The sequence below is a fragment of the Petaurus breviceps genome, unplaced genomic scaffold (assembly GCF_028583685.1).
Source record: "Petaurus breviceps papuanus isolate PSGF00001 unplaced genomic scaffold, PetGlider_PUasm1.0 551, whole genome shotgun sequence".
Classification (NCBI taxonomy): domain Eukaryota; kingdom Metazoa; phylum Chordata; class Mammalia; order Diprotodontia; family Petauridae; genus Petaurus; species Petaurus breviceps.
This window is the reverse complement of record NW_027186372.1, coordinates 30126409-30151356: the sequence shown is the minus strand read 5'-3', so window position 1 is coordinate 30151356 and position 24948 is coordinate 30126409. Positions and strand designations below refer to the sequence as shown.

The following is a 24948-nucleotide window of genomic DNA, read 5'->3' as shown; positions in this document are numbered from 1 at the left end:
TCACCTCGGGGAGGCGGGGGAGAGGGAGCGCCTCAGCTCCCAGCCCGACTTCCGCTCGCCCCGCCTTTCCTCTCTGGAAACTGTTTCCGAGGGCACAGCTGCCGAGGCAGCCGCTGCCGGAAGGAACGTTGGTCTCCTGTCCCGAGGCAGGTCGGTGTTTCTGTTGGGAGGCGGGGAGGGGGTCATTTAAAGCCGGTGCGGTAACGGCCGCTGGTGCGCGCGAGCGGAGCGGCGGGAGAATCGATGCTGTTCGTCCGCCGAGTCCTCTCTGCCTGCCTGGTTCTCTTTGGTCCGGCCCAAGCCGCCCCTTCCCATTTGGGGGAGGGGGGACGGCGGAAACAACATTATCTCTCTTTGCTTTCCACGTCCTCAGCCCCCTCCTTAGTTCTCTTCCCTTCTTCCTCCTTCCCCCTTCTTCCTCTTCCTTCTGATGAAATCTTCTTCGGGGACCAAGTTAGAGGATGATGCAGATTGGTGATCAGTTGTTAAAGTGGCTGGAATGGTGAGGCTTCCTCCCAAAAGCCGGGCCGAGGTCAAAGATTTATTTATTTTTATTAAAGAGCTCAATCTGGCCAAAATCTGAGGCTTATTTATTTACTCATTCGTAATCATGTTAGGGAGCCCAGTCTTTCATCTCCCGCCTCCGTGCACGGGCTGCCCCTCATGCGTGAATTACACCCCTTTACCTACCTGTCCCCAAGCTTTCCTTGAAGACATAGCGAGTGTCATGTGGAAAGCCCCTCCCGCCGTAGTTGTGGGTGCTTCCCCCCATCTGTGTACATGTTTTATCGACTGAACTAAAATGTGAGCTCCTGTGCGGGAAGGGACTTTTTCATTTCGCCTTGGTACCTTGCACTTGAGAGGTGCATAAGAAATGATTGCTTGAATCGAATGGAGATGTTTGTTATCTTTCCAGTACCTCTTACTGTGCTCTGCACCCTTTAGGCGTTTGATGCTTACTGTGTTGTACTTCAAGGATGTATCTAAGTTGCCTTCAGACTGTCTTACTGGTAGAATTATGGCTTAATAGAAGGGACCTTATAGATTAATGTCCAGGGATTCTTAACTTTTTTTGTTACACACATGCTTTTGGTATTCTGGTGAAACTTATGAATCCCTTCTCAGAATGTTAAAAAATGCATAAAACAAAATATGTAAAATTACAATGGAAACTAATTATATTAAAATACAGTTTTCAAAATATTTTTGTAAAATGAATTCACAGAACCCAGAGTTAAGAATCTGTGATCTAGCCCCAATTGTCTAGTTTTGTTTTTTTTTTTTAAATGAAATCAACATCCAGAATCGTGTTGTTGTTAGTCTGACAGAATTGAAGCTAAAATCTAGGTCTAGTCTTCCACTGCCAACATGTTAGTTAGTTTGCTCAAAATTAGTCAAAAGCCACCACATTAGCAGTAAAGTTTTTCCTACAGTAGGACTGCAGGATATTTTGGGGTGGGACTTTCTTACCTCAGACATGATTAGAATTTGGAGAAGCACTTGTCTGAAAAACCTCAACAGTGGTCACTGTAAGCTAATTACCATAATAAAATGTTAAAGGATCACTTTCTGAAAATAAACTTGAAGAAGCTATGATAATAATGCAACTTTTTTTTAGTGTGTTGTGATTATGAAGCAATTTCACAACTTCTGTGGTAACAGGTAGTTCAGCTATCTGACCCTCATTTTTTTTTTATTGGTATGAATGCATATCCTGAACATTTGTGATTAATTTATTTTCTTTTTTCTTTTTTTAAATGCTTTATTAACTTCTGATTTACATCATTCATTTCTGCCAGATTTTGAGTTGCAAATTTTCTCCCCGTTTTTCCCCTACCCACTGCCCCAAAATAGCAGTCCCACAGAATATCCCCTCCTCCAATCTTCTCTTTCCCATATTTTCTCCCATACCCCTTTCGACTTTTCCAGTGGATCTCTTTGCCCCAGTGCCTGTATATCTTATTTCCCAATTACATGTAAAATAGTATTAATAGTGTATATATGTGTGGGTGGGTGGGTGTATGTATGTATTTAAACATTTGATTTTAAAACTTTGAATTCCAGATTCATTCCCTTCCTTCCTTGTTACCCACCCTTACTGGGAAGATAAGCAGTTCAGTATAGGTTGTACATGTGTGGCTAATGCAAAACAGTAACATAGTAGATTTATTGTAAAAGACTGTATTTCCCTCCCTCCTATCCCACCTCCTACTTGTTCTATTCTCTACTTTGATCCCATACCTTTTCAAAAGTGAGTGCTTCCATCTTCCTTCCCCCCCAGCCTGCCTTCCCTTCCATCATCTCCCCTCTCATCATCTCCCCTCTCATCTCCTTACCCCCTACTCTCCTGTAGGGTGAGATACCCTATTTAGTGTGTATTTCATTCCCTCCTCAAGCCAAATTCAGTGGGAATAAGGTTGATCCATTCCCTTTTGCCTTCCTGTTCTTCCCCTCCATTGCAACCATTTTCCCTTGCCTCTTCTATGTGAGATAGTTTACCCCATTCTGTCTCTCCCCATCTCCTCTCATTATATTCCTCTCTCACCTCTTAATTTCACCTTTTAAGTATCATCCCTTCCTGTTAAATTGGTCCTGTGCCCTCTATGTATACACACATTCACATATGTATTAATATGCCCATATACCCTCATATATAGACATATATATGTATGTGTATGTGTGTGTTCCCTTCAACTACTGAGAAAGGTTTCATAAGTTACAATTATTGTTTTTCCATGTAGGAATGTTGACCCTCATTTTTTTTTTTTTTAGCAATTGGGGTTAAGTAACTTGCTCAAGGTTACACGGCCAGGTGTTTCTGGGTGGGTGCTAAGTGTCTGAGCCTGGATTCGATGCCCAGGTCATCCTGACACTGGAGCTGGTGCACTTACACGCTGTGCTACCTCGCCGCCCCATACCCTCATTTTTTAAATGACAAAACTAGGACTCAGGAAAGTGAAATAACTTAGCCAATTAGTAGAATAAGTATTATTTCCTTATTTTACAGAGGAAGAAACAATACTTCAGAAAGGTAAGAATGTTATCTAAGGTCACTTTTTTTTTTTTTAAGATTTTTCTTTCTTGCCTTTTGGGGGGGGGGAAGGTAGGGCAATTGGGGTTAAGTGACTTGCCCAAGGTCCCACAGCTAGTTTTTTTGTGTTAAGTGTCTGAGGCCAGATTTGAACTCAGAGCCTCCTGACTCCAGGGCCCATGCTCTGCACCACCTAGCTGCCTTGTAAGGTCACATTTTTAACAAGTGGACAGGGAGGAGGGGAGAATTAAACCAGAGTCTTCTAATGTAAAATCCAGATCTCTCTTCATGCCTTTTCAAAGCTTCATCTGAAAGCCTCCAAAACTGTTAATTATGAGTGTGAAATTACTAGAGAATTGTTTGGAAGCTTTTTTTTTTTGTCTGATTAGTCATATCCATCTTTCTGTGACCCCATTTGAGGTTGTCTTAGCAAAGATAATGGAGTGGCTTGCCATTTCCTTCTCTAGCTCATTTAACAGATGAGGAAACAAACAGGTTAAGTGACTGGCTCAGAGTCACACAACAACTAAATGTCTGAATTCCTGACTTCCCAAGGCAGGCGCTCTAACCACTGCACCACCTAGAGCATAACAATTACCTTCTACAAAGTTGCCCAAACCAGTCAGTCAGTAAGCATTTATTAAATAACCCACATTCCAGGTACCATGCTATGTATACCATGCTGGAGATATAAAGAAAGGTAAAAAAACAGTCCCTGTTGTCAGGGAGTTAGCAGTTTAATGGGGGAGGCAATAGGGAAACAACTATTTACAAACAAAATATAAACAGGATAAATTGCACATAATCAACAGAGGAAAGGCACTAGAATTAAGAGGGCTCAGGAAACGCTTCCTACAGAAGTTGAATTTCAGGAGAGACTTGAAGCCAGACCATGGAAGATGAGACAGGAAAGCATTCTAAACATGGGGACCAGCCAATGAAAATGCTCAGAACTGTGAAATGAAGTCTCTTTTTGAATAAAAGGAGGCTCTTATCACTGGATTAAAGGGAGGGAGGGAAGGGCATAAAGTATAAGAAAACTGGAGGGGTAGGTGAGACAGGTTATAATGCCAGCATTAAGAAAGGAAAATGTATATTTGATCCTAGAGGCGATAGGGAACCCCTGGAGTTTGTTGAGTAGAAGAGGGTGAGGGGTGCAATATCTGTACTTTAGGAAAATCACTGACAGCTGAGTGGAGGATGGACTACAGTGAGGAGAGATTTGTGGCAGGCAGACCCATCAGTAGGCTATTGCAGTAGTCCAGGCCTGAGGTAATGAGGGGCCTGCCAGGGTGGTTGTAGTGTGAGGAGAAAAAAAGGGGGTATATGGGAGAGATCTTAAAAAGGTAAAATTGACAGGCACTGACAACAGATTGGATTTGGGGTGGGGAGAGATGTGAGAGAAAGAAATTGAGGATGACACCTAGATTGACAGCCTGGGTAATTGGGAGGGTGGCAGTATGCCCTCAACAGTAATAGGAAAATGAGGAAAGGGGGAAGATTTGCGGGGAAGGATAAGTTTTAGACATATTGAATTTAAGATGTCTATGGGATATTCAGTTCAAGATACCCAGTTGGTAGTTGGAGATGCCAGTTTGGGGGTTAAGAAAGAGGTTAGGGCCAGATGAGTAGGTTTGAGAACCATCAGTATAAAGATGACAATTGAATCCATGGGAGTTAGTGAGATCATGAAGTGAGAATAGTATAGAGGGAGGGAACAAAGAAAATATCCCAAGGCAGAGTACTGTGGGATTTGTGAGTTTGCTGGTATAACCTGGATAAAGATTCAAGAAAAGAGATTTGAGGTGTGGTCATACAGGTAGAAAGAGAACCAAGATAAGAGTAAGTGTTACAGAAACCTGGGGAGAAGAGAATATAAAGGAAAAGGTGATCAGTGTCAAAGGCTACAGAAAGATCAAGAAGGAAGAAGACTGAGAAAAGGCCATTAGATTTGACAAGAGATTTCTGATAACTCTGGAGAGAGTAGTTCCAGTTGAATGATGAAGTTGAAAAGTAGACTGCAGGGAGTTAAAAGGGAGAGGATAGGAAATAGAGACACCTGTCTACAACCTTCTCATGGAGTTTAGCCACAAAAGACAAGAGAGATGTGAGGTGATAGCTTACAAAGATGGATGGATAAAGTGATTAGGTTTTTTTGAGAGACATGGGCATGCTTGTACCCAATAGAAAAGGAGAAGTTGAAAATTAAATGAGAGCCCAGAATTATATATTCCAAAGTATTTGGAGTCTGATAAAAAAAAAAAATCTACTTGGCAACTATCAGTTTTTCTTGAATCATGTCTACAAATATCAGTTTTCCTAACCAGTTATGTTTACTAAGCAGCCAGACCAGAAATTAGTCATTACTTCCTTGTTTTTAGTTTTTCAGAAAGGAAATGTTTTTTTTTTAATTTTTTTTAAGCAACTGGGGTTAAGTAACTTCCTCAAGGTTACAAGGCCAGTTATTTCTGGGTGTGGTGCTAAGTATCTGAGCCCAGATTTGATCCCCAGGTCATCCCAACACTGGAGCTGGTGCTCTTACTCACTGAGCCACCTGGCCGCCCCTAAGCAATTGGGGTTAAGTAACTTGCTCAAGGTTACACATCCAGGTGTTTCTGGGTGGGTGCTAAGTGTCTGAGCCTGGATTCGATCTCCAGGTCATCCCGACACCGGAGCCAGTGCTCTTACTCACTGTGCTACCTGGCCGCCCCGGAAATGTTATTTTTAAAGTTGGCAAATATAGGAATAGGAAAATCTGTACAGTATGGTAGATTTTCAATCAGTTAAGTTAATCAGAATTGCCCTTAATATTAAATATATTAAATTAAAATATTCTTCATTTTATTATATTTAATAAATTATATTTAATTCCATTATACCTGAAAGAAAATGCTTATCATTTTACTCCTATCAACATATAGTAAGATAAAATACTTGCAAAGTGACTTGGAATATCAGACTAAGTTTAGCCCATCTATTGTTAACTATTTACAAACTATGTTTTGACTTTCTTCATGAAACTAGGTTATTTTCTCTATGAAACTCTGTCTCAAGTATTTTCATAAATGTGTGTAATATCTGTAAACATTTATAAAAACAATTATCAGAAGTCTTCAACTTAGAAATTGCTTGCTTTCCAAAGGTTTGTTAAGTCAAGAGAGATTGGACTCATTCTGTGTGGTTCTAGAACAGAAAATTAGAACCACCAAGTTGATGTTATAGGGAGGCAGATTTTCAGTATGAAAAACTTGCAACTCTTAACAAGTAGAGTAGTCCAAGATTGTAATAGGCTGCCAATTTAGGAAGTGAGGTCCCTGTCTCTGAAAGTGTACAAGGAGAAGCATGGTAAAAAATTATTAGGGATATTGTAGAGGGGACTCATGCTTCATTCATTAGGTTGCATTAATTAAGTACCTACTAGAACTAGTTCAGTGTTTACCAATCCAAACTATATTAGAGACAGATAAAATATTTAAATTTTCTATAGTGCACTGTTCTTCATTCTGAAACTTCAGATTGATATTTCTTTTTTTTTAGTTTACATCATTCATTTCCACGAGATTTTGAGTTACAAATTTTCCCCCCATTTTTTCCTACCCACCACCCCAAAACAGTGATCCCACTGAATATCCCCTCCCCCAGTCTACTCTCTCCCATATCTTCCCGCATCCCCCCTCCAACTTTCCAGTAGGACATGGTGAATCTCTACGCCCCAGTGCCTGTATATCTTACTTCCCAGTTACATGTAAAATAATAATAATAATATGTTTTAAACATTTTATTTTAAACCTTTGAATTCCAGATTCTTTTTCTACCTCCCTCATCTCCCACTCTTACTGGGAAGATAGGCAATTCAGTATAGGTTGTACATGTGTAGCTATGTAAAACATTTCCATAATGGATATATTGTGAAAGACTGACTATATTTCCCTCCATCCTATCCCACCCCCACCACCTTGTTCTGTTCTCTACTTTGACTCTGTCCCTTTTCAAATATGGGTGCTTCCAACTTCCCTCCCCCCCAGCCTGCCTCCCTTCCATCATCCCCCCTCTCATCCTCTTTCCCCCTACTCTCCTGTAGGGTGAGATACCCAATTTAGTGGGTATGTCATTCCCTCCCTAAGCCCAATTCAATGAGAATAAGGTTGACTCATTCCCTTTTACCTTCCTGTTCTTCCCCTCCATTGTAAGTTTTCCCTTGCCTCTTCTGTATGACATAATTTACCCCGTTCTATCTCTCCCCATCTCTTCTCATTATATTCTTCTCTCATTTCTTAATTTCACTTTTTAAGTATCATCCCTTCCTATTCAATTGGTCCTGTGCCCTATTTCTATGTATACCTGTACACACATATACACACACACTCTCACATATGTATTCATATGCCCATATACCCTCCTATATAGACATATGTATGTACATATACATATATATAAATATATATATATATACACATTTCTATTCCCTTCAACTATTCTTATACTGAGAAAAGTTTCAATTTCAATTCAATAAGTTACAATTATCATTTTTCCATGTAGGAATGTAAGTAGTTCAACTTTGATAAGTTCCTTATGATTTCTTTTCCTTGTTTACCTTCTCATTCATCTCTTGCGTCTTGTATCTGAATGTCAAATTTTCTATTCAACTCTGGTTTTTTTCATCAAGAATGCTTGAAAGTCTTCTTTGAATGACCGTATTTTCCCCTGAAACTTTGACCTCTGGAATATCCTATTCCAAGCCCTTTGATCCCTCAGTGTAGAAGCTGCCAGATCCTGTGTTATCCTGATTGTGTTTCCACGGTATTCAAATTGTTTTTTCCTGGCTGCTTGTAATATTTTCTCCTTGATCTGGGAACTCTGGAACCTGGCTATAATATTCCTAGGAGTTTTCGTTTTGGGATCTTTTTCAGGAGGTGATCAGTGGATTCTTTCAACTTCTGTTTTGCCCTCTGGTTCTAAAACATCAATTTCCTTGAGAATTTCTTGAAGGATGATTTCTAGGTTCTTTTTTTGATCATGGCTTTCAGGTAGTCCAGTAATTTTTAAATGATCTCTCCTGGATCTATTTTCCAGGTCAGTGGTTTTTCCAATGAGATATTTCACATTGTCTTCTATTCTTTCATTTGTTTGGATCTGTTTAACAGCATCTTGATTTCTCATAAAGTCATTAGCTTCCATTTGTTCCAATCTAATTCTGAAGCAATGATCCTCCTCAGTGAGTTTTTGAGACTCTTTTTCCATCTGGCAAATTTGGCTTTATAAGGCATTCTTCTCCTCATTGGCTTTTGAGCTTCTTTTGCCATTTGAGTTGGTCTGTTTTTTTTTTTTTAAAGCAATTGGGGTTAAGTAACTTGCTCAAGGTTGCACGGCCAGTTGTTTCTGGGTGGGTGCTAAGTGTCTGAGCCTGGATTCGATCCCCAGGTCATCCCGACACTGGAGCCGGTGCTCTTACTCACTGTGCTACCTGGCCACCCTTAGTTAGTCTATTTTTTAACATGGTGTTTTCTTCAGTCAGGTTGTTGACTCTTATTTCATAATTTTCTTGCATCATTCTCATTTCTCTTCCCAAATTTTCCTCCACTGCTCTTGTTTGGTTTTCAAAATTCTTCTTAGGCTCCTCTATGGCCTGTAAGCAGCTTATTCTTTTGATGGAAGCTTTTGGTGCAGGAGTTCTGACTTTGTTGTCTTCCTCCTGTTCCATGTCCCGATCCTTTTTTGTCCCCAAAAAAGGAATCCAAAGTCGGACTGCTGTGGTTGCCTTGCTTCCCTCACTTGCTCATGTTGCCACTCAATTACTTGACTTTGAGCTTTTTGCCACAGTAGGACTCTGCTACCAGAGGGGGGAGCTTTGTCCCAAATTGGTAGGGTTTTCTCAGCTGCTGGAGCTCTTTATTGCCTGCCCTCTCTGAAGCCTCCACATGCTCTGGCACACTGGTTGCGTACCCCAGGACCTCCGCCCCCAGACAGTGATCCAGATCCAAGCAGGTTAAAGCAAGAGTGATTACCCCTCAGACTGGATGCTTGGTCCCCCTATAATCTGAAGCAGCCACGTGGCAGTGGCTGGACAGCTGCCACACCTCAACTGCTTCTCGCCCTGGGCAAAGGCTGGACCGCACTCCCAAACTCTCAGGTCCCAAAGTCCACACTGCACTGACCTCTCACTTTGTCCTTAGCATCTATATGTTGATAATTCTGGAAACTCCCACAGCTGCTGGTGATCTGAAGTCCCTTCAGCCAGAGGCTGGTTGTAGCCACCCTGAGGCTAAAACCTCAAGCTCATGTGCAGTTGGGCTCAGCTCCTAGGGTGCTACGCTGGCCCCTACCTGCCAGACTATCTTCAGCAGGAGGTTAGCTTCTCTGTGTCATTTTGTGGGTTCTGTAGCTCCAAAGTTTGTTTCGAGTCATTTTTAACATGAATTGGAAGAGGTGGGAGCAGGAGCCCTTCGGAAGTCCTGTTTCTTCTCTGCCATCTTGACTCCGCCTTCAGATTGATATTTCTCAGGGTTAAGTAAGGACCAAGAAATAGAGAGGAAGGAAGGACCCAAGGTAACAGGGAAGAATTTTATTTAAACTTTATTGGTTTTAGGAAATATTAATCCTTTTGTACACTGGTAAAAATCTGCCAGGGACAGTGGTTAAAAATTAGGTAACCCTTCAGGTTCCTTCTAATTCTCAAATTTTATGATTCATATTGAATGGTTAGAACTCAAAACACACTTGTTTTTGTTATTAAATTTTGTAGTGGGATTTTCTCTATTTTTCATTGCAAATATAGGCTTTTTCTGCTATATTTTAGGTTAAATAGACTTTCTTGAAATAACAGGAGAAACTAACAGCATTTATAACAATTTGTATGAGAAAATTGGTTTTGAGTTCTAAACAGCAGATATTGAGGGCACCACCATTCTTCCAGTCAATCAGGATAACAACTTTAGTGTCATCCTCAACTCTTTACTTTGATCCCACATATCTAATCTGTTTCCACATATTGTTGTTTCTGCCTTTACAATAGCTCTTGTATGCATCTCCATTTAGCTACCACCCTGGTACAGTTCTTTACCACCTCACTCCTGTATTATTGCAATAACCTTCTAGTTGGTCATGTTTTATTTCTCTCTCTATTCCAGTCCATTTCCCAATCTGCTTCCAAAGCGATTCCCCTAAAGCACAAGTCAAATTCCAGTGGCTTACCACTAACTGCAGGATCAATTATAAGATCCTCTTGTCTTTTAAAGCTTTTCAGAGCCTGGCCCCTTCCTGCTTTTCCAAAACCTCATAATTTTTTTATTATATTCAACATATTCTATAATCCAGGGACAATGACCTTCTTACTGGTCCTCACAGGGACATTCCATATGTGAGAAATCCTAAAAGTTTGGTCTCCACAGATTCTATAGAAACAATGGATGTTGCAAAAACAGATGTTACACGGGACATGCAGGAAGGTGTAATGATGAGGGAAGGAAGGGCAGAGCAACCCTAGCCAATCATATGGCTGGAAGAAATGGTAAGTTTCCCCTTGGAAGAGGCCTAGGCTAAACTGGCTTATACTGGCCAGATTCAAGGGATGGTCACTGACTTTTTATTAACATACGTGCTTAACTAATCTCATACATATTAGCAGACACACCCCACATAGAATTAGAGCCTCATTATCTGAACATGAAACCCATGTTAACTCATGTTCAGGAGGAGGGAACCCATGAAGAAGTAAATATGTAGTGGGCAAGTCATGAAGATTGTAACCCAGAAGAGCTAGAACCAATCCCAGTTCTAAAGGGAGGGACCAGGAAGGACTAGCAGCATAAAAAGACTCACATTTGTCTGATTCTCTGTAGACTTTTGGAGGGGCTACCCATTTATTCAGAAAGAATAAATGTAAAATAAAGGTAATGAAAACCTTCCTGGCTTTCCAACTAGTATTGTTTATTCCTAGACTATGTATATTTTTAACACAGACTCCATGTCTTTTCCCTGCCTTTTCCCCATGCCTGGAATGCTCTCCCTTCTTACTTCTGGCTCCTCAAATTCTGCTTTGTGCAGCAAGCCTACTACTTGCCTTCCCTCTAAGATCATCTTCCACTTAAACTATATCTTACGTGTATAGTTTTTTTGCATGTTATCTCCCCCAAATTCAGGCTTCTTGAAGGCAGAATTTTTGTCTTTCATTGCATTCTCAGTGCTTAGCTCAGCGTCTGGCACAGAGTAAGCAATAAATGCTTATTGACAAGCTCACTTCTTTAGGTTCATTAGCTTTGCTGTTTTAAAAACTCCCACCTAGTCTAAAACAGACTTCTAATAGAAAAAGATAGGAAGGGATTTATCTGAAGTAACTGCAAAATATGGAAGGAAATAGAGAATTTGGTTCAACAAACAGATTATATCAGAGATTTTTTCCTGTTTTAATGCTCTATGGTTATATTAAGTACCTATTATATGCATAACACTTCAGTAAGCATAAGGTACAAAGACTTATAAAACATGCCTCACCACCCTCTACCACCACCTCTGCCATCATAGAGCTTACAGTCAGTAGAAAGAATAGGACATTGACATATGGAAGCAGGAAATTAAAGAGAATACAGGTGAGGAAGCTTTGAGCTGTGCTTAAAGAAAAGTGGAGAAATACATCTAGTAAGGGGGATTAAGGGGATAGTAGGGGAAAGACCATTTCCATTCTTCATCTTCGCTAGCAAATGGCATTATTCAAATACAACAGCCAGATGAGGCCTTTAAGCAGACAGGAAATGTGAGCACTATACGTATGCAATCATTTCTTGATATGTTTAGGACATTTGCAAGGCAGCTTTTCATAAGCATTTGGCTTCCCTCTCTTCCCCCTCCCCCCATTTTACCTCACAGCTTGAGGCTAAGAAAAATATGACTCACACTCACACAGGAATAAGTAAAAGAGCCAGGATGGGAATCCTCTAACTCAAGTTCAGCAACCTCCATAGCACCACATTGCTTTACCATTTACGATATCATTACAAACTCTTGGAAATGCCAGTTATGAATAAATACACCCCAAAGCACTTTTTTTCCCATCTGAATTCTAAGCTTTGGTTATCTGGAAATGACCAATGTTTTTCCTTCCTAGAGTAGTTTCGCTTTTCTCTTGATTTTTCATTTTCAGCTAAAGTTTCCTGTCCGGTCCCCAAGTGGCAAGGAAGTTGGGGAGGGCAAAACTTAAGAGGAAACAAGAGGTTCCTGGGATAGGAAGATGTGATTGTAGACTTCAAACTTAAAATTTGTTATTTCTCTGCTGCAGATGTTATAAATATATTCATTCCTGATTAATGGAAATACTAAAAATATTATCCATGCTTCTAACATTTTTGTGAAAAGGAACTTTATAACTTCAGAAAACAGTAACTATTTGCATATGTTTTATATGCAGCTTTCTTCCTAAGTCAGAGAGACAATCTGAACTAATGCATTATTTATTCTTAATATATATGTATGTATTTAAATGATTCATTGCTTCTCATTGCTATGGTTATGAAAAACAGTTCTGTTTACTTTGTGTTGATATAACAACAGATGGCAAAGGTGTAGTTTCATAAAATAGCATTATGCTAAATATTTTATCTGGCATTTGGCTGTCATTATATAGATTTTTGTTACAATAAAATCGAATTATGGAATCATAACATTTTTTTTTACCTGGAAGGAACTTTCAAGATGATTTCATTTAACCTTGATGAAACTGACCAAAAGTCACAGTCTATTAGGTAGAGTCAGCACTATGAATTTTAGAAACAGTTTTAGATCTGAAAAAGATTTTTTTAAATCTTGTATTTCAGCCTCTCATTTTACAGATGAAGAACTTGAGGCCCTGAGAGAACCTTGTACAAAGTCACACAAATAGTGGCAAAACCAGACTTAGAATCCAACTTTCCTGAAAGCAGTGATCTTCCTACTGTATCACGCTGCCTTTCTGTAATGAGATTTTTCTTTCTCCTTTGACTCTTCTTACACTACCAGATATCTGTTGCTTTAAGTACTTAATAGTTATTAATATTTCTAGAACTTTTATAATTGTCATCCCTTCAGTAGCTCCTTGGTACCTACTGAATATAAAGCCAATGCTCTTCATCTTTGTATTCAAAGATCTACAAGATGACTCTACACTATGACTCTAGCCTACCTTTTCAGCCTTATCTCAAACTGCTTTCTTTTATATAAAACATTCCATGTACCACCATACCTTTGTTATTGCTCTCCGCTATTCCCACATAATACCCTCATATCCCTTCCTCTTCTCTCATACCCAATGTCTGCCTCATGATTTTATAGCTATATTTAAGGTCCATTTCAAATACATTTCTTCTGTAAGCCTTCCCTTAACTTCTGCAGCCAAAAGTGATCTCTCATCTGATCTCACAATATTTTTATATTCTATTTTGTCTTTCTGGGTAGATATCACCCCTACATAGTCCCTTGAAGGCTAATAGTAGATCTCTGTATTTGTCACAGTTTATTGTATATTACAGGTGCTTATTTCTTGCTGAATGATTGATATATCTTGATCTTCTAAAATTTTAATTATGATTTTCTTTTAGGTTAGTTCCTGGTCATCTCCATTAAACTTGAAGATTTCATAGTGAATTTGGGTTACATCTTTTCCCCAGGAAACTGTAATGCCAAGAAATAGATGTACTCCTCTGATGGCAATACAAATGCTCTAGCTTCCTAGTCACCTTTTTGATTAAGGCTCCAAATTCAATGAAAAGTAAAAGTTCTTTCTAATTTCTCATGAAGCCACACTACTGCTTGTTCACTTTGGTGGTGAATGCCATCATTCCTGCTGCGTTTTTCCTGGATGATATAGAATACAATGGAACAATAGCAGTAGAAACAAATCATACCACTTACAATGCTTCCTTTCACCCAATCTTTGAAATCTCATCTAATTCCCACACAAGTGGTGATTTCGTCATAGCCAAAGAGGGAACCAGTGTTTTGATTGAATGTCTTCTCACCACCAACCATTATGAAGACATTCTTTGGTACAATTCCAAAGGGCTGTTGCTTGATCAAGAAGGAGGAGGTAAGCAGTACTAAATTTTGATCTGTTTTACTATTCACCTTCAAGTGCCTGTTATGAAATAGCACATGGAAAATGTATAGATAAAGCCTAAGGAACATTTGGAACATTATGAAACCTTGAAAAGCAGGAGGGAAAAAAGTAAAGTGTTAAAAGTTGGAGAACAGGTACTCAGGGTATATATTCTCTTCATCCCAGCAAAAATTTGCAAGGTTAATAATATTCCTTATGGAAGACTGTTTATTGCTAGACATGCTTCCTTCTGGGCAAAATCCCTTTAGTTACAGATTGGATAACAGAAATAATAATAAAAATTATTTTGCCCTGTTAATAGGTATCGTGTTGCCGTAGAATTGGCAGCTTGAGTGTTAGTAACCCCAAAAATATCCTGGGAAGAGAAGCACTTGTACCCAAGTTTATAGTGCTGCACTCTAGACTAGCTTGGGAAGCTGGGATGCCTGTCCCTTAGGTAAAATAATTATGGACCTCGTAATAGGAAGTTATCTTCCTTTTCTATGTGACTTTCCTCAGTATTCCATGCTATACAAGGAGCTCCTGAAGTATACTTGAACACAGTTTACATTTCCTCTTTAAATTCCACAACCATAGTATGAATGTTATGCACTTCATGCAAGATACATTTGTCTAAGAGAAAAACAAGATCATTTACAATGAAAAAAAAGCTAGGAAATAAAAAGGAAGTGGCCAGTTATTTTATATTGAAGATAGACTAAAACTAATTGTGTCAGGAAGAAACTAGGTTAAACATAAGTGAAAATGTCATAAATTATAAATAAAGTATTGAAATGGGCTGCCTTAGGAGATTATTTAACTGACTTCCCTGGAGAGTTTTAAGGTGTTCATCTCTGTGGAGGGGCTTACCTAGCTGGAAGCAGGAAAATGGCCAAGAATACCCCTAGACTGCCCTGTGATTCCATAATTCTTATATAAACTTGACAAAAGATATTCCCCCTGCTTTTCCCTTGATCTTTAAAAACTACACAAATACAGTGTTAATGGGATAGATTGTTTCTTTTTAGTGAACTTACTGTAGTTTCAGTGGAACCACCATTTTAATGTAGACCATTGTTTCCCTGCCAGTGCTCAAGAAAAGACAGCAAGAACTTAAGCTGTTGTACCCCCCCAAAATAAATATGTTACTCATGGGAAGTAAAGGTTAAATTCTGAGCTCCTAAGCAAAATTTTCAGAAAGGTTTCTCTTCCTCTCCCCCCAATTGTTGTTTGCCAAATAAACTTCTTTCAGTTTCCTCCTTCAGCCCTATTGTGCAAAGTATCCTAACCAAGAATTTGTGTCTCTAGAGAAAGAAACAGTAGCAGATAGTAAGGATTTAACTCTCATTTTCAGAATTTTATCAGCAGAGAAGATGATTTGCACAGAGTTAAAGGTTCCATACTACCAACAAAACCCAGGAGAAAGAGGCAGAAGAAGAAATTTCATTTAAAACAACTTCAGACATTGTAAAACACGTGGGAGTCTGCCTGTGAAGACACACTCAGGAACTATATGAACACAATTACAAAACACTTGACACAAAGACAGATCTAAATATGAATTGCTCATGAGTAGGCCAAACCAATATAATAAAAATGACAGTACTACCTAAATTAATTTACTTATTCAGTGCCATTCCAAACAGACTACCAAAGAATTACTTTATAGAGCTAGAAACAATAAAATTCATCTGGAGGAAGCAAAGGTCAAGAAAATCAATGAAAAGAAATGTTAAGGGGACCAGATATGAAACTCTCTTACAGAGTAGTAATCATCAAAACAGTTTGGTACTGAATAAGAAATAGAGTGGAATAGATAAGCAAATAAACACAGTTACCTAATGATTGATAAATCCAGAAATCCCAGTTTTGGGGGCAAGAATTCACTATTTAACAAAAACTGCTGGGCAAAATAGAAAATAGTCTGACAGAAAGTAGGCATAAACCAACATCTCAAGATAAGCTCACAATGGAGTAATGATTTTGACATAATGATATCATAAGCAAGTTAAGGGAGCATGGAAGAAACTACTTGTCAGATCTGTAGATAGAGGAAGAGTCCATGACCAAACGAGAGAAGTTCAAAGGAGGTAAGATGGATAATTTTGATAAAATAAATGTAAGGTTTTTTGCACAAAGCCAATGCAGCCAAAATTAGAAGAAAAGTAGGAAACTGGGGAGAAATTTTTATAGCAAGGCTCTGATAAAGGTCTCATTTCTCAAATACATAGAGAATCGATCTAAATTTATAAAAATAAGAAACATTCCCCAGTTGAAAAGTGATCAAAAGATATGAACAGAAAGTTTTCAGAAGAAATCAAAACTATCAGTAGTCACATAAAAATGCTGTAAACGACTAATAAAGAAATGCAAATTAAAACATGTCTACAGTCCCACCTCACACCCATCAGGCTGACTGAGATGATGGAATAGGAAAATAACAAATGTTAGAGGGAGTCTGGGAAAATAAGGACACTAAATCATTGTCAGTGGAGCTCGTGAACTAGTCCAGCCATTCTGGAGAACAATTTGGCACTATGCCCAATGGACCATAAAACTGTACATACCCCCTTTGACCCAGCAATGCCACGCCTGGGTCTGTGCTTCAAGGAGACTAAAGAAAAAGGAAAAGGATCCATCTATTCAAAATATATATTTTTATTCATTCAACATATATTATTCAAAATTTATAGCATTTCTTTTTGTGTTGGCAAAGAATTAAAACTGAGGAGATGTTCATCAATTGGGGAATGACTGAACAAGTTATGAATGGGATGGAATAATATTTTTGTGCTTAAGAAATGATGACAGGGATGGTTTCAGGAAAACCCAAGAAAACTTGTATGAACTGATACAGAGTGAAATGAGCAGAACCAGGAGAACAATGTACACAGTAACTGTGATGTTGTGACATTATCAACTGTGAAAGACTTAGCAATTCTGATCAATGCAATGGTCTACCTCAATTCCAAAGGATTTATGATGAAAAATACTATGTACTTCCAGATAGAGAACTGATGACCTCAGAGTAAAACTGTTTCCTTTATCTTTTTGCTTTCAGAAAATGACTAATGCAATGTTCTGCACAACTTAATATGTATAATGGGTACCCCATTTCTTGCCTTTTCCATGGGTGGGATAGGGGTTTGAGGGAACGAGAGAATTTGGAACTGAAAATAAAATTTCAAAAATATCGATAGTGTTCCTGGGAAAAGAAGAATAGGTTTTTACTAACTACTAAACTTAAGTACAAAACTAGAGTAGTATAGTAGAACACTGGATTTGGTATCTGAAGACTTAGATTAGAATCCTGGCTTTAATTTTTATAAGCTAACTGTGTGTGATCTTGGGCATGTTAACTTCTCTGCTCAGGATCTCAATTCCCTCATTTATGCATTGATGGAAAGTTGAACCAGATGTTCTTTCTAGAGCCTATGATCATACAGACAGCTTCAAAGTAGACAATAGCTTCAGAGTAAATGATCAGCCATCTCAAATCTCCCTAAATTATTGTTTTTACTTTTGAAAGCTGCTACAGGATATTGCATATAATAGCTAAGCCAACCTCTGAAGGGAGGGAAACCTTTTAAGAAAGTTTTTCTTCAGAACTTAGAATTTGACTATTAGAAAACTTCTGTCCCTTCTTCTTCCATCACCATATTCAGAGAGAGGGTCAGCTCCCAGCCAGGTTTTCTCATATGTGATCAACAAGGCTGGCCTTCAGAACATCTCTGTCTGGATATCTCTGAAGGTCTTTGTCTCAAAAGAATTATTCCTGAGTAAGATTGTACAAATCATTGATTCTTAGTCAGAGAAGGCAGCTGTCACCTTCTCATCCCTTCTTCCTCTTTTTTCTTTGTCCTTCCCTTCTCCCTTATGTGTTGTCCCTTTTTTTTCCTCCTTCATTAACCTAGTTAGATATCCCTTTCACACACCTGACTACTCCCCTGTCCCTTCACAAATACAACCATAACACATTTTCAAGCCTCTTTCCAGATTGTCATTGGAAATAAAAATACTAGATATGTCATAATAACAGGAATTAGAAAGCACTGTGTCCAGACAAAATCCAAAATTTGAAGTGCAAAACTCAGTGTAGACAAGATAATCAGATCAAACCTTGCAAAGCCTCATATTAGCTTGCTGCCCATCATTAACACATTATAATCACTACCAAAAAAAAAAATCCCACAGAATTTTTTTCCAAATAATTGATTTCCACAAAGGCAAAGAAGTTTCTCTGTATAGTTGCAATCTTGGAGTAGACCTGCCAAGTGAAAAAAGCACTCGATTTGTATTAGGAGTCTTGTTTCTTTGTTCTAGTTCCAGTTCTGCTCTGTAATCTTGGACAAAGTGACTTGTCTTCTCTAGACTAAGTATCCTCATCTGTAAAATGAGGGGACTAGACTTAGATGTTCTCTCAGGTTATTTCTAACTCTGAAATGTTAGGACTCGTAAGCGGAGTACAAATTTCATCTTCCTACCTTTCCTAGGTTTGAAAACCATTGATCTTTCTCATGATACATTCAGTACCTGCTATGAAATTGTGTTGGCTTAAGTTTATGAATCTCAATGAGACTAGGATAGGCAGTGGGTCAGTCTGGTATGAGACTCGTATATCTTTTGTTATCAACAAGTGAGGGACGGGATTTAAAATTATTAGAGGAACAATTATTATTACTAATAACATGAATCCCTCTAGTGGAATTCATATATAGTATATTCATGTAGTGCTCCATGTAAGACTCAAAAGTTTGGAGGGAAAAAGTATAACTTTTAAGAAATGATGGTCATAATCATAGCTTCATGCTCTCTGATGTGTTTTTTAACAGGTAGATGAAGAGATAGATCTTTAAAATAAACATAAAGTCAGGATAAATTGTGGCAAAACTAAAGACAGTTTGAACAATTTTTCACCCTTGCCATTTATTTGTACCTAAAACAGTCTGTACTTTCTGAAGATTAAGAAAGCAGGTGAGAACTATTGAAGATCAATCCAAATTGTTATGTACTTCATAGAACTGTGTAGCACAGTTGTTATAGTTTAATACCCTCGGAGTTGTAAGGGATCTTAGAGGTCACCAAGGCCAGCTCTTTTCCAGCATCCCCAGAAAATGATCTTAGAGTAACACCTCTGGAGATAGAAAAGTCATTTTCTCCCAGGGTCACTTGTTCTCTTATTTATTAGTTCTAATTGTTAGGAATTGCTAATGTATCAATCTGGAATCTGCCTTCCTTGCATCTTTATCTCTTGCTTTTAGTTTGCCACTCCACCTCCTCTCCCCTACCCCACCAGCCTCACAGAATAAATCGGTTCCCTCTTAAAAATGACAGACCTTCAAATTGATCTTGTCCTCTACCACCACCACCCCACCCCCATTTCTCCTCTAGGCTATTCATCTTTAGTTTCTTCAGCTACTTGTGAAGGTATGGATTCTGTATGTGTAATCATGCGTATGTCTACATACATTAATTGGGTCTTTAGGTGAAGTATGATCTAGAGTTAAAACATCTTTTATTCCACCTGTTAGACTGCTTATTCACAGTGACTTCTGGACAGGCAGTTGGCTTATGTTTCCACTCTTGGTGACATTGAAAAACACAGCATGTCCGGAGAGGCCAACCAGAATGTTAAGGAGGCTTAAAACCATGAATCTGAGGAAGGTCAGTTGAATGATCTAAAGATATTTAGTCTGATAAGAAAAGATTTAGATAGAATATGGTTTCTGTCATCAAATATTCAAAGGGCTTCCATGTAGAAGGAAAATTTGATTTCTTCTTCTTAGCCCCAATTGGTAGAGCTAGGACTAGTGCATGTGAAGTTACAGGTAGCTAGATTTCTGCTCAATATACAAGAATTTCCTTACAGTGAAAATTGTTCAGAAATAAAATTGGCTTCCCCATCACTAAAAGTCTTCAAGAGGATGATGATATTACTTGCTCTGAAAGGTCTTGCTTAAGGTGGGGTAGGTGGAATAAATGACTTCTAAAATTACTTCCAGCTGTGAAATTTTATAAATCCTGCTAAAAATATATAATTTACATTTTGAAAATATAACCTGCTTTTAAAAAATCAGTTTCATCATCAAAAGGTTTTTCAAAGAAAATCACCTGTAGTCTTTACTATCTGTGTCAGAACAGCCTGTTGAAAACTGAGTCAGATCAGTGATGTTGACTCAGAAAAAGGCTTAGTCTGATTTATCAAGTCAAATCATTTTCTTTGGGTAGAGAATCTAACAATTTTCCAAGTTTCAAAAAAATGTGAAAACTACAAATTTTTCTCATTTTCAAGCAGTAAAGCATCTGGTAGCTACAAAAATTACTAGCCTGAAGGAATCTCATTTTTAGTTTGTGGTCAGATTTTCATTTATCTTCTGCCAGGCTTTTTCAAACCACACTTTTGAGTTCATAAATCCATGGTTTACATTTCTCAGACATATAGCACTTCCTTTGGGTAGAATATTTTCATGGAGAACTTTTTGTATTGAAATATTACTTTAAAAATTGCTTATTTATTTGTATTATACTTCATGATGTCATTTTTTTTTTTATTTCCTCTTGGGTTACTAGGTGGAAAATGGCTGATCTTCAAAAACCACCTGAACATCACCAGCGTAACCTTTGCTGACCGTGGGCTTTATACTTGTGTAGTCTCCTCTCCGGTCCATGCCTCTTACTCTGTCACCCTAAGAGTTATCTTCACTTCAGGAGACATGAGCATCTACTACATGATTGTTTGCCTGATTGCCTTCACAATAACTCTTATCTTGAATATTACACGTCTGTGCATGATGAGTAGCCACCTTCGAAAAACTGAGAAAGCCATCAATGAATTCTTTAGGACAGAAGGTGCAGAGAAGCTTCAGAAGGCTTTTGAGATTGCTAAACGCATTCCCATCATTACTTCAGCCAAGACCCTAGAACTGGCCAAAGTTACACAGTTTAAGACCATGGAATTTGCCCGCTATATTGAAGAACTAGCAAGAAGCGTTCCTCTCCCACCTCTCATTCTTAATTGTAGGGCATTTGTAGAGGAGATGTTTGAGGCAGTGCGGGTGGATGATCCTGATGACATGGGAGAAAGAATCAAAGACAGACCTGCCCTCAGTGCCCAAGATGGTATCTATGTTATCACTTCAGATATTGGGCGTAGTAATTCACCAGAAGGAGATTCAGAGGATGGCTCCCTGAATGAGCAAGGTCAGGAAATAGCAGTTCAGGTTTCTGTTCATCTTCAGTCAGAAACTCAAAGCATTGATACAGATTCTCATAACAGTTGTCATTCCAACCCATCTGAAGAGGTAGGATCTCCTGAATTCAACTCTGACTACAAAGATGGGGCGTCTGAATGTTAACCTTTCATCTCTTCACACCACAAAGGGGAAGGTATCTAGGAGAACACACCTGTCTCAACAGTGATAGAAATGGGCTTTTTTGGAGAATGAAAATTGCCAAATTTAATGGGAGGAAATGCAAATTTTTTTTTGTTTGATATTTCTCATCCATGGTTGTCAACTCCCCAGATATTATTCAGACATAGACTCCTAGAATTTTAGAGCTGGAAGAAATCTTAAAAATCAATGTGGCATAGTGAAAAATCAGGCTAGAAGGCAGAAGACTAGAGTTGTAGTCTTTGTTGCCCTTCTTTGGATTAGTTCTGTAGCCACAAACAACTACTTTACCTCCCTGGGCCTCGGTAAAATAAGAGGATCAAACTAGGGGATCTCTAAACCACTTTCAAGCTCTAGAATTGCTTAGCCATCATCTGCAAACCAGCAAAATCTAATACATCCCAATTAAAAATCCTTCCCTGACTCTTTCATTACCAGTTTAGGGAAAGGACTAAGTCTTGACTTTGTTCCTTTGTTTAGGTATCTTACCCTAATGCCATGGTTCCAAGAAATAGAATTTAGGAGGGTTTTTTTTTTTCAAAATATTTTATCACATGAATAGTGAAATGACATGACCTTGGCTAAATCTGTATGATGAACCATGCTTTGCATATTTGTTAATATACAGATAAAATGGGAGACAATTTTAATCCAGGAATAAATTGTTCCCATTTTATAGGTATACTATATCTTTTAGGTTACCAGGTTACCATTTAATGCATTGAAGTAGTAATTTATAAAATGGTTCATTTAGAAAGGTAATTTCACCTGAGAAATATTTTCTTTGATGTTTTATTTTAATAAGATACATTATCCAACTGCCTTTCTCTGGTGTAAATCATGAGACATAAAGACTTTTAAATAATTTTTCAGACTTAACTTTTTTTCAGGTATTCTGAGCTTTGGTAAAAGATTGTGTGGGAGAAATCCCACTCTAATCAAGAATATGGAACCAATTTTTCAGTCTTTGAAAGTCCATAGAGTATCTCTCCCTAGTCATTTAATTATGGCAATGAAGATTGTCTTGCCACATCTTCCCCCAACCTTCACCCATCCAACCATATTCTTATTTGAATTTGGAGACAGGTTTGCGTTAGTGACTAATTAGAAGAAATTCGGGAGGTTTACCAAGGAGTCATAAGCCTTTAATAAAAAAGATAATAAAGTTGTGTTATATTTACTTTGATATTTCAAAGAGTCGATTATTTCATTGATGTGTATATATCTTCCACCAACTCATAATTTTTGTGGCCAAAGTAATTCATTACTTGGAAAGGCAGCCTTTTGATGATAAGCCTTTCCTGAATTTCCTGGGCTTGTTGAATGACAGACACATAATCTATCAGTGGTCCCTTTTAGCTCCAGAACCTGCTGTGGGGCTACTAGGAATGGTTTTAAAGAATTTAGGCTCACCTCCATGACATGGTGAAGCCATGGATTTAGGATTTTAGTGGAAGTCAGTTGTATTACAGTATAAAAATAAAATGCCAGTTGATCTTGGAATTATCTCAAAGCATGAATTTTGTAATGTGGGATTTGTGGTTCAGCTGTATTTATGAACCATTCAGATTGCATTTCTTGTTTGAGATGTGATATTATTATCTCTCATAAACATGCTGCAGATTAATTTCAGTTCCTGAAAGTACAGTGCCATATAATTATAAGAACTTGGCAACTAAAATGCCATTTAGTACCTCCCACTTCTCTCATTTGGCTTCCAATTATTGAAACATACCTGGAAAGAATGTCTCCTAAGGGAAACTTTTAGAGAAGACTTGATCAGGATTTAATTTCTGACTTTAGAGGGTGGAGGCCAGAAAAAAAACCTGTTAAAGTTCATCATTCCATTTGTCTTCATTGATCAGAAGTAACCCATGCCCTAGACAGAAACAAATCCATGTACAGTTGTATCAGATACCATTAAGGATAAAAGGAGATGATGTATCCATTTCTTTTCTTTTTTTTTTGCTTTTTGGTAGGGCAATTGGGGTTAAGTGACTTACCCAAGGTCACACGGCTAATTTTTGTGTTAGGTGTCTGAGGCTGGATTTGAACTCAGGTCCTCCTGACTCCAGGGCCAGTGCTTAATTCACTGCACCATCTAGCCACCCCCTGATGTATCCATTTCTGAGCCAGTGGAAAAAAAAAATGGATATTAGCTGATAGACCTATATTTCTACAAGTATTTTTTTCCCATATATCTGAAAGTTTCAGAACACTTCTATCTTCCCACTATTATCCTAATGTTCAAAGAATTTTTTTTTATACGCTTTTTTTAGGTGACCTGGTACACTGTTTTATGTCTCAGATGCTGGCTTTGACCTAAGATGCAACTTGATCAAAAAATACATCATTTTCTAGAACACAACTGCCATGTTACAGAAAAATAGCTTTATAAATGAAATATTTTGATAGTAGAAATTGAAATGTTTTAGGAATGCTGATATATGCTCCATAATGATTAATGTCCAACAAAATGATACCCCAATTTGATGGATTTTTTTCTGCATAATTTTACACTAAAATACACAATTTGATGAAAGATAACTAACTCAGAAGTGTGCGATATTTTGAAAGTATACAAGAGTAACTTGGTTTTGAAGCAAATGGAACTGTATAATTGTGAACAATGTAGAGATAGTGGTCCTCTTGGCAGTTACTGTAAGTCAACATTTAAGCAGAGCTTTTTATCTCAGGCATCTTTCTCCCTTCCCACCCCCACACCAACATTATTCATTGATTCCAAGAAAATACATTGGGCAGAATTACATTATGAGGATGTCGGATTCATAGCTCCAGCTCAAATTTAAATCATTGCCAGCTATTTTTCATCTCAGGCAAATGAATAAATAAGGTTTTCTTTTGGAATTTTCCAATATTGAGGTTCAATTATCATATTAGTGACATCAAATGTTTCATCGGAGCATTGTTGTACAGTTTAGCACATATTTTCAGGAAGAAGAAACCATGTTTATTATTATTCTCTGTACTTATTATTCACATATTGTTGGGTTTTAACTTTTTGTAAAATTCTTAACTTTCTGAACTAAAACTACAGTTTTTGGACAATCACTGTGGTGTATTTATCTTTTTAGCCTGACTTGATTTTTTAAATAATATAAAATGCTGTTATATAATATTTCTAAAATTGTTTCATCATGAGCATTTGTAATTTTTAAATTGTATTGTGATTTATGAGCAACCAAAAATTGTCTATCATTGGTAAGCTTATAGAATAAATTTTACAAAAAATGAAGCATTTTCTCTTTTCTTCTCATTAAAATCAATTAAGAGCATTGTCTTTCAGGAAGATACTGATCCAGTTTGTTGTGTTGTTACAACAAAAATGTTGGTATTACAACATTTTGTCATGTTTTAGTTTCCTAGCCTCAGGCCCCATTGACCATTTGTTTCTTACCAACTGCATAGAAAATATAATCATTTTTAATTAATTGGTTATTACA

The 24948-nt window shown here is 37.9% G+C and overlaps 2 protein-coding genes across 6 annotated transcripts in view; one reads left to right on the top strand and one right to left on the bottom strand.

Annotated features, from left to right (window-relative positions):
• The window catches only part of FAM114A2 (family with sequence similarity 114 member A2), a 64559-nt gene that overhangs the window by 31230 nt on the left and 8381 nt on the right, over positions 1 to 24948 (bottom strand). The window lies entirely within an intron of this gene.
• On the top strand, positions 2 to 24740 carry MFAP3 (microfibril associated protein 3). Of its 3 annotated transcripts, none has more exons than XM_069102554.1 (4): positions 69 to 150; positions 3008 to 3031; positions 13597 to 14084; positions 20664 to 24740. In XM_069102554.1, exons 3-4 carry the CDS (start codon positions 13790 to 13792, stop codon positions 21446 to 21448), a joined length of 1080 nt encoding a protein of 359 aa, XP_068958655.1. In that variant the 5' UTR covers positions 69 to 150; positions 3008 to 3031; positions 13597 to 13789; the 3' UTR covers positions 21449 to 24740. The 3 variants fall into 3 exon arrangements, with proteins under 3 accessions (XP_068958653.1, XP_068958655.1, XP_068958656.1); XM_069102555.1 differs by lacking the exon at positions 3008 to 3031 and adding an exon at positions 10420 to 10538 and having other exon boundaries at positions 96 to 150; XM_069102552.1 differs by lacking the exon at positions 3008 to 3031 and having other exon boundaries at positions 2 to 150.

Excerpts from the sequence above, each read along its gene's own strand:
- MFAP3 (XM_069102552.1), top strand. The coding sequence starts at position 13,790 with ATGAAGCCACACTACTGCTTGTTCACTTTGGTGGTGAATGCCATCATT. Across the intron at positions 14,085-20,663 it reads GCTTGATCAAGAAGGAGGAG|GTGGAAAATGGCTGATCTTC; the intron begins GTAAGCAGTACT and ends TTGGGTTACTAG.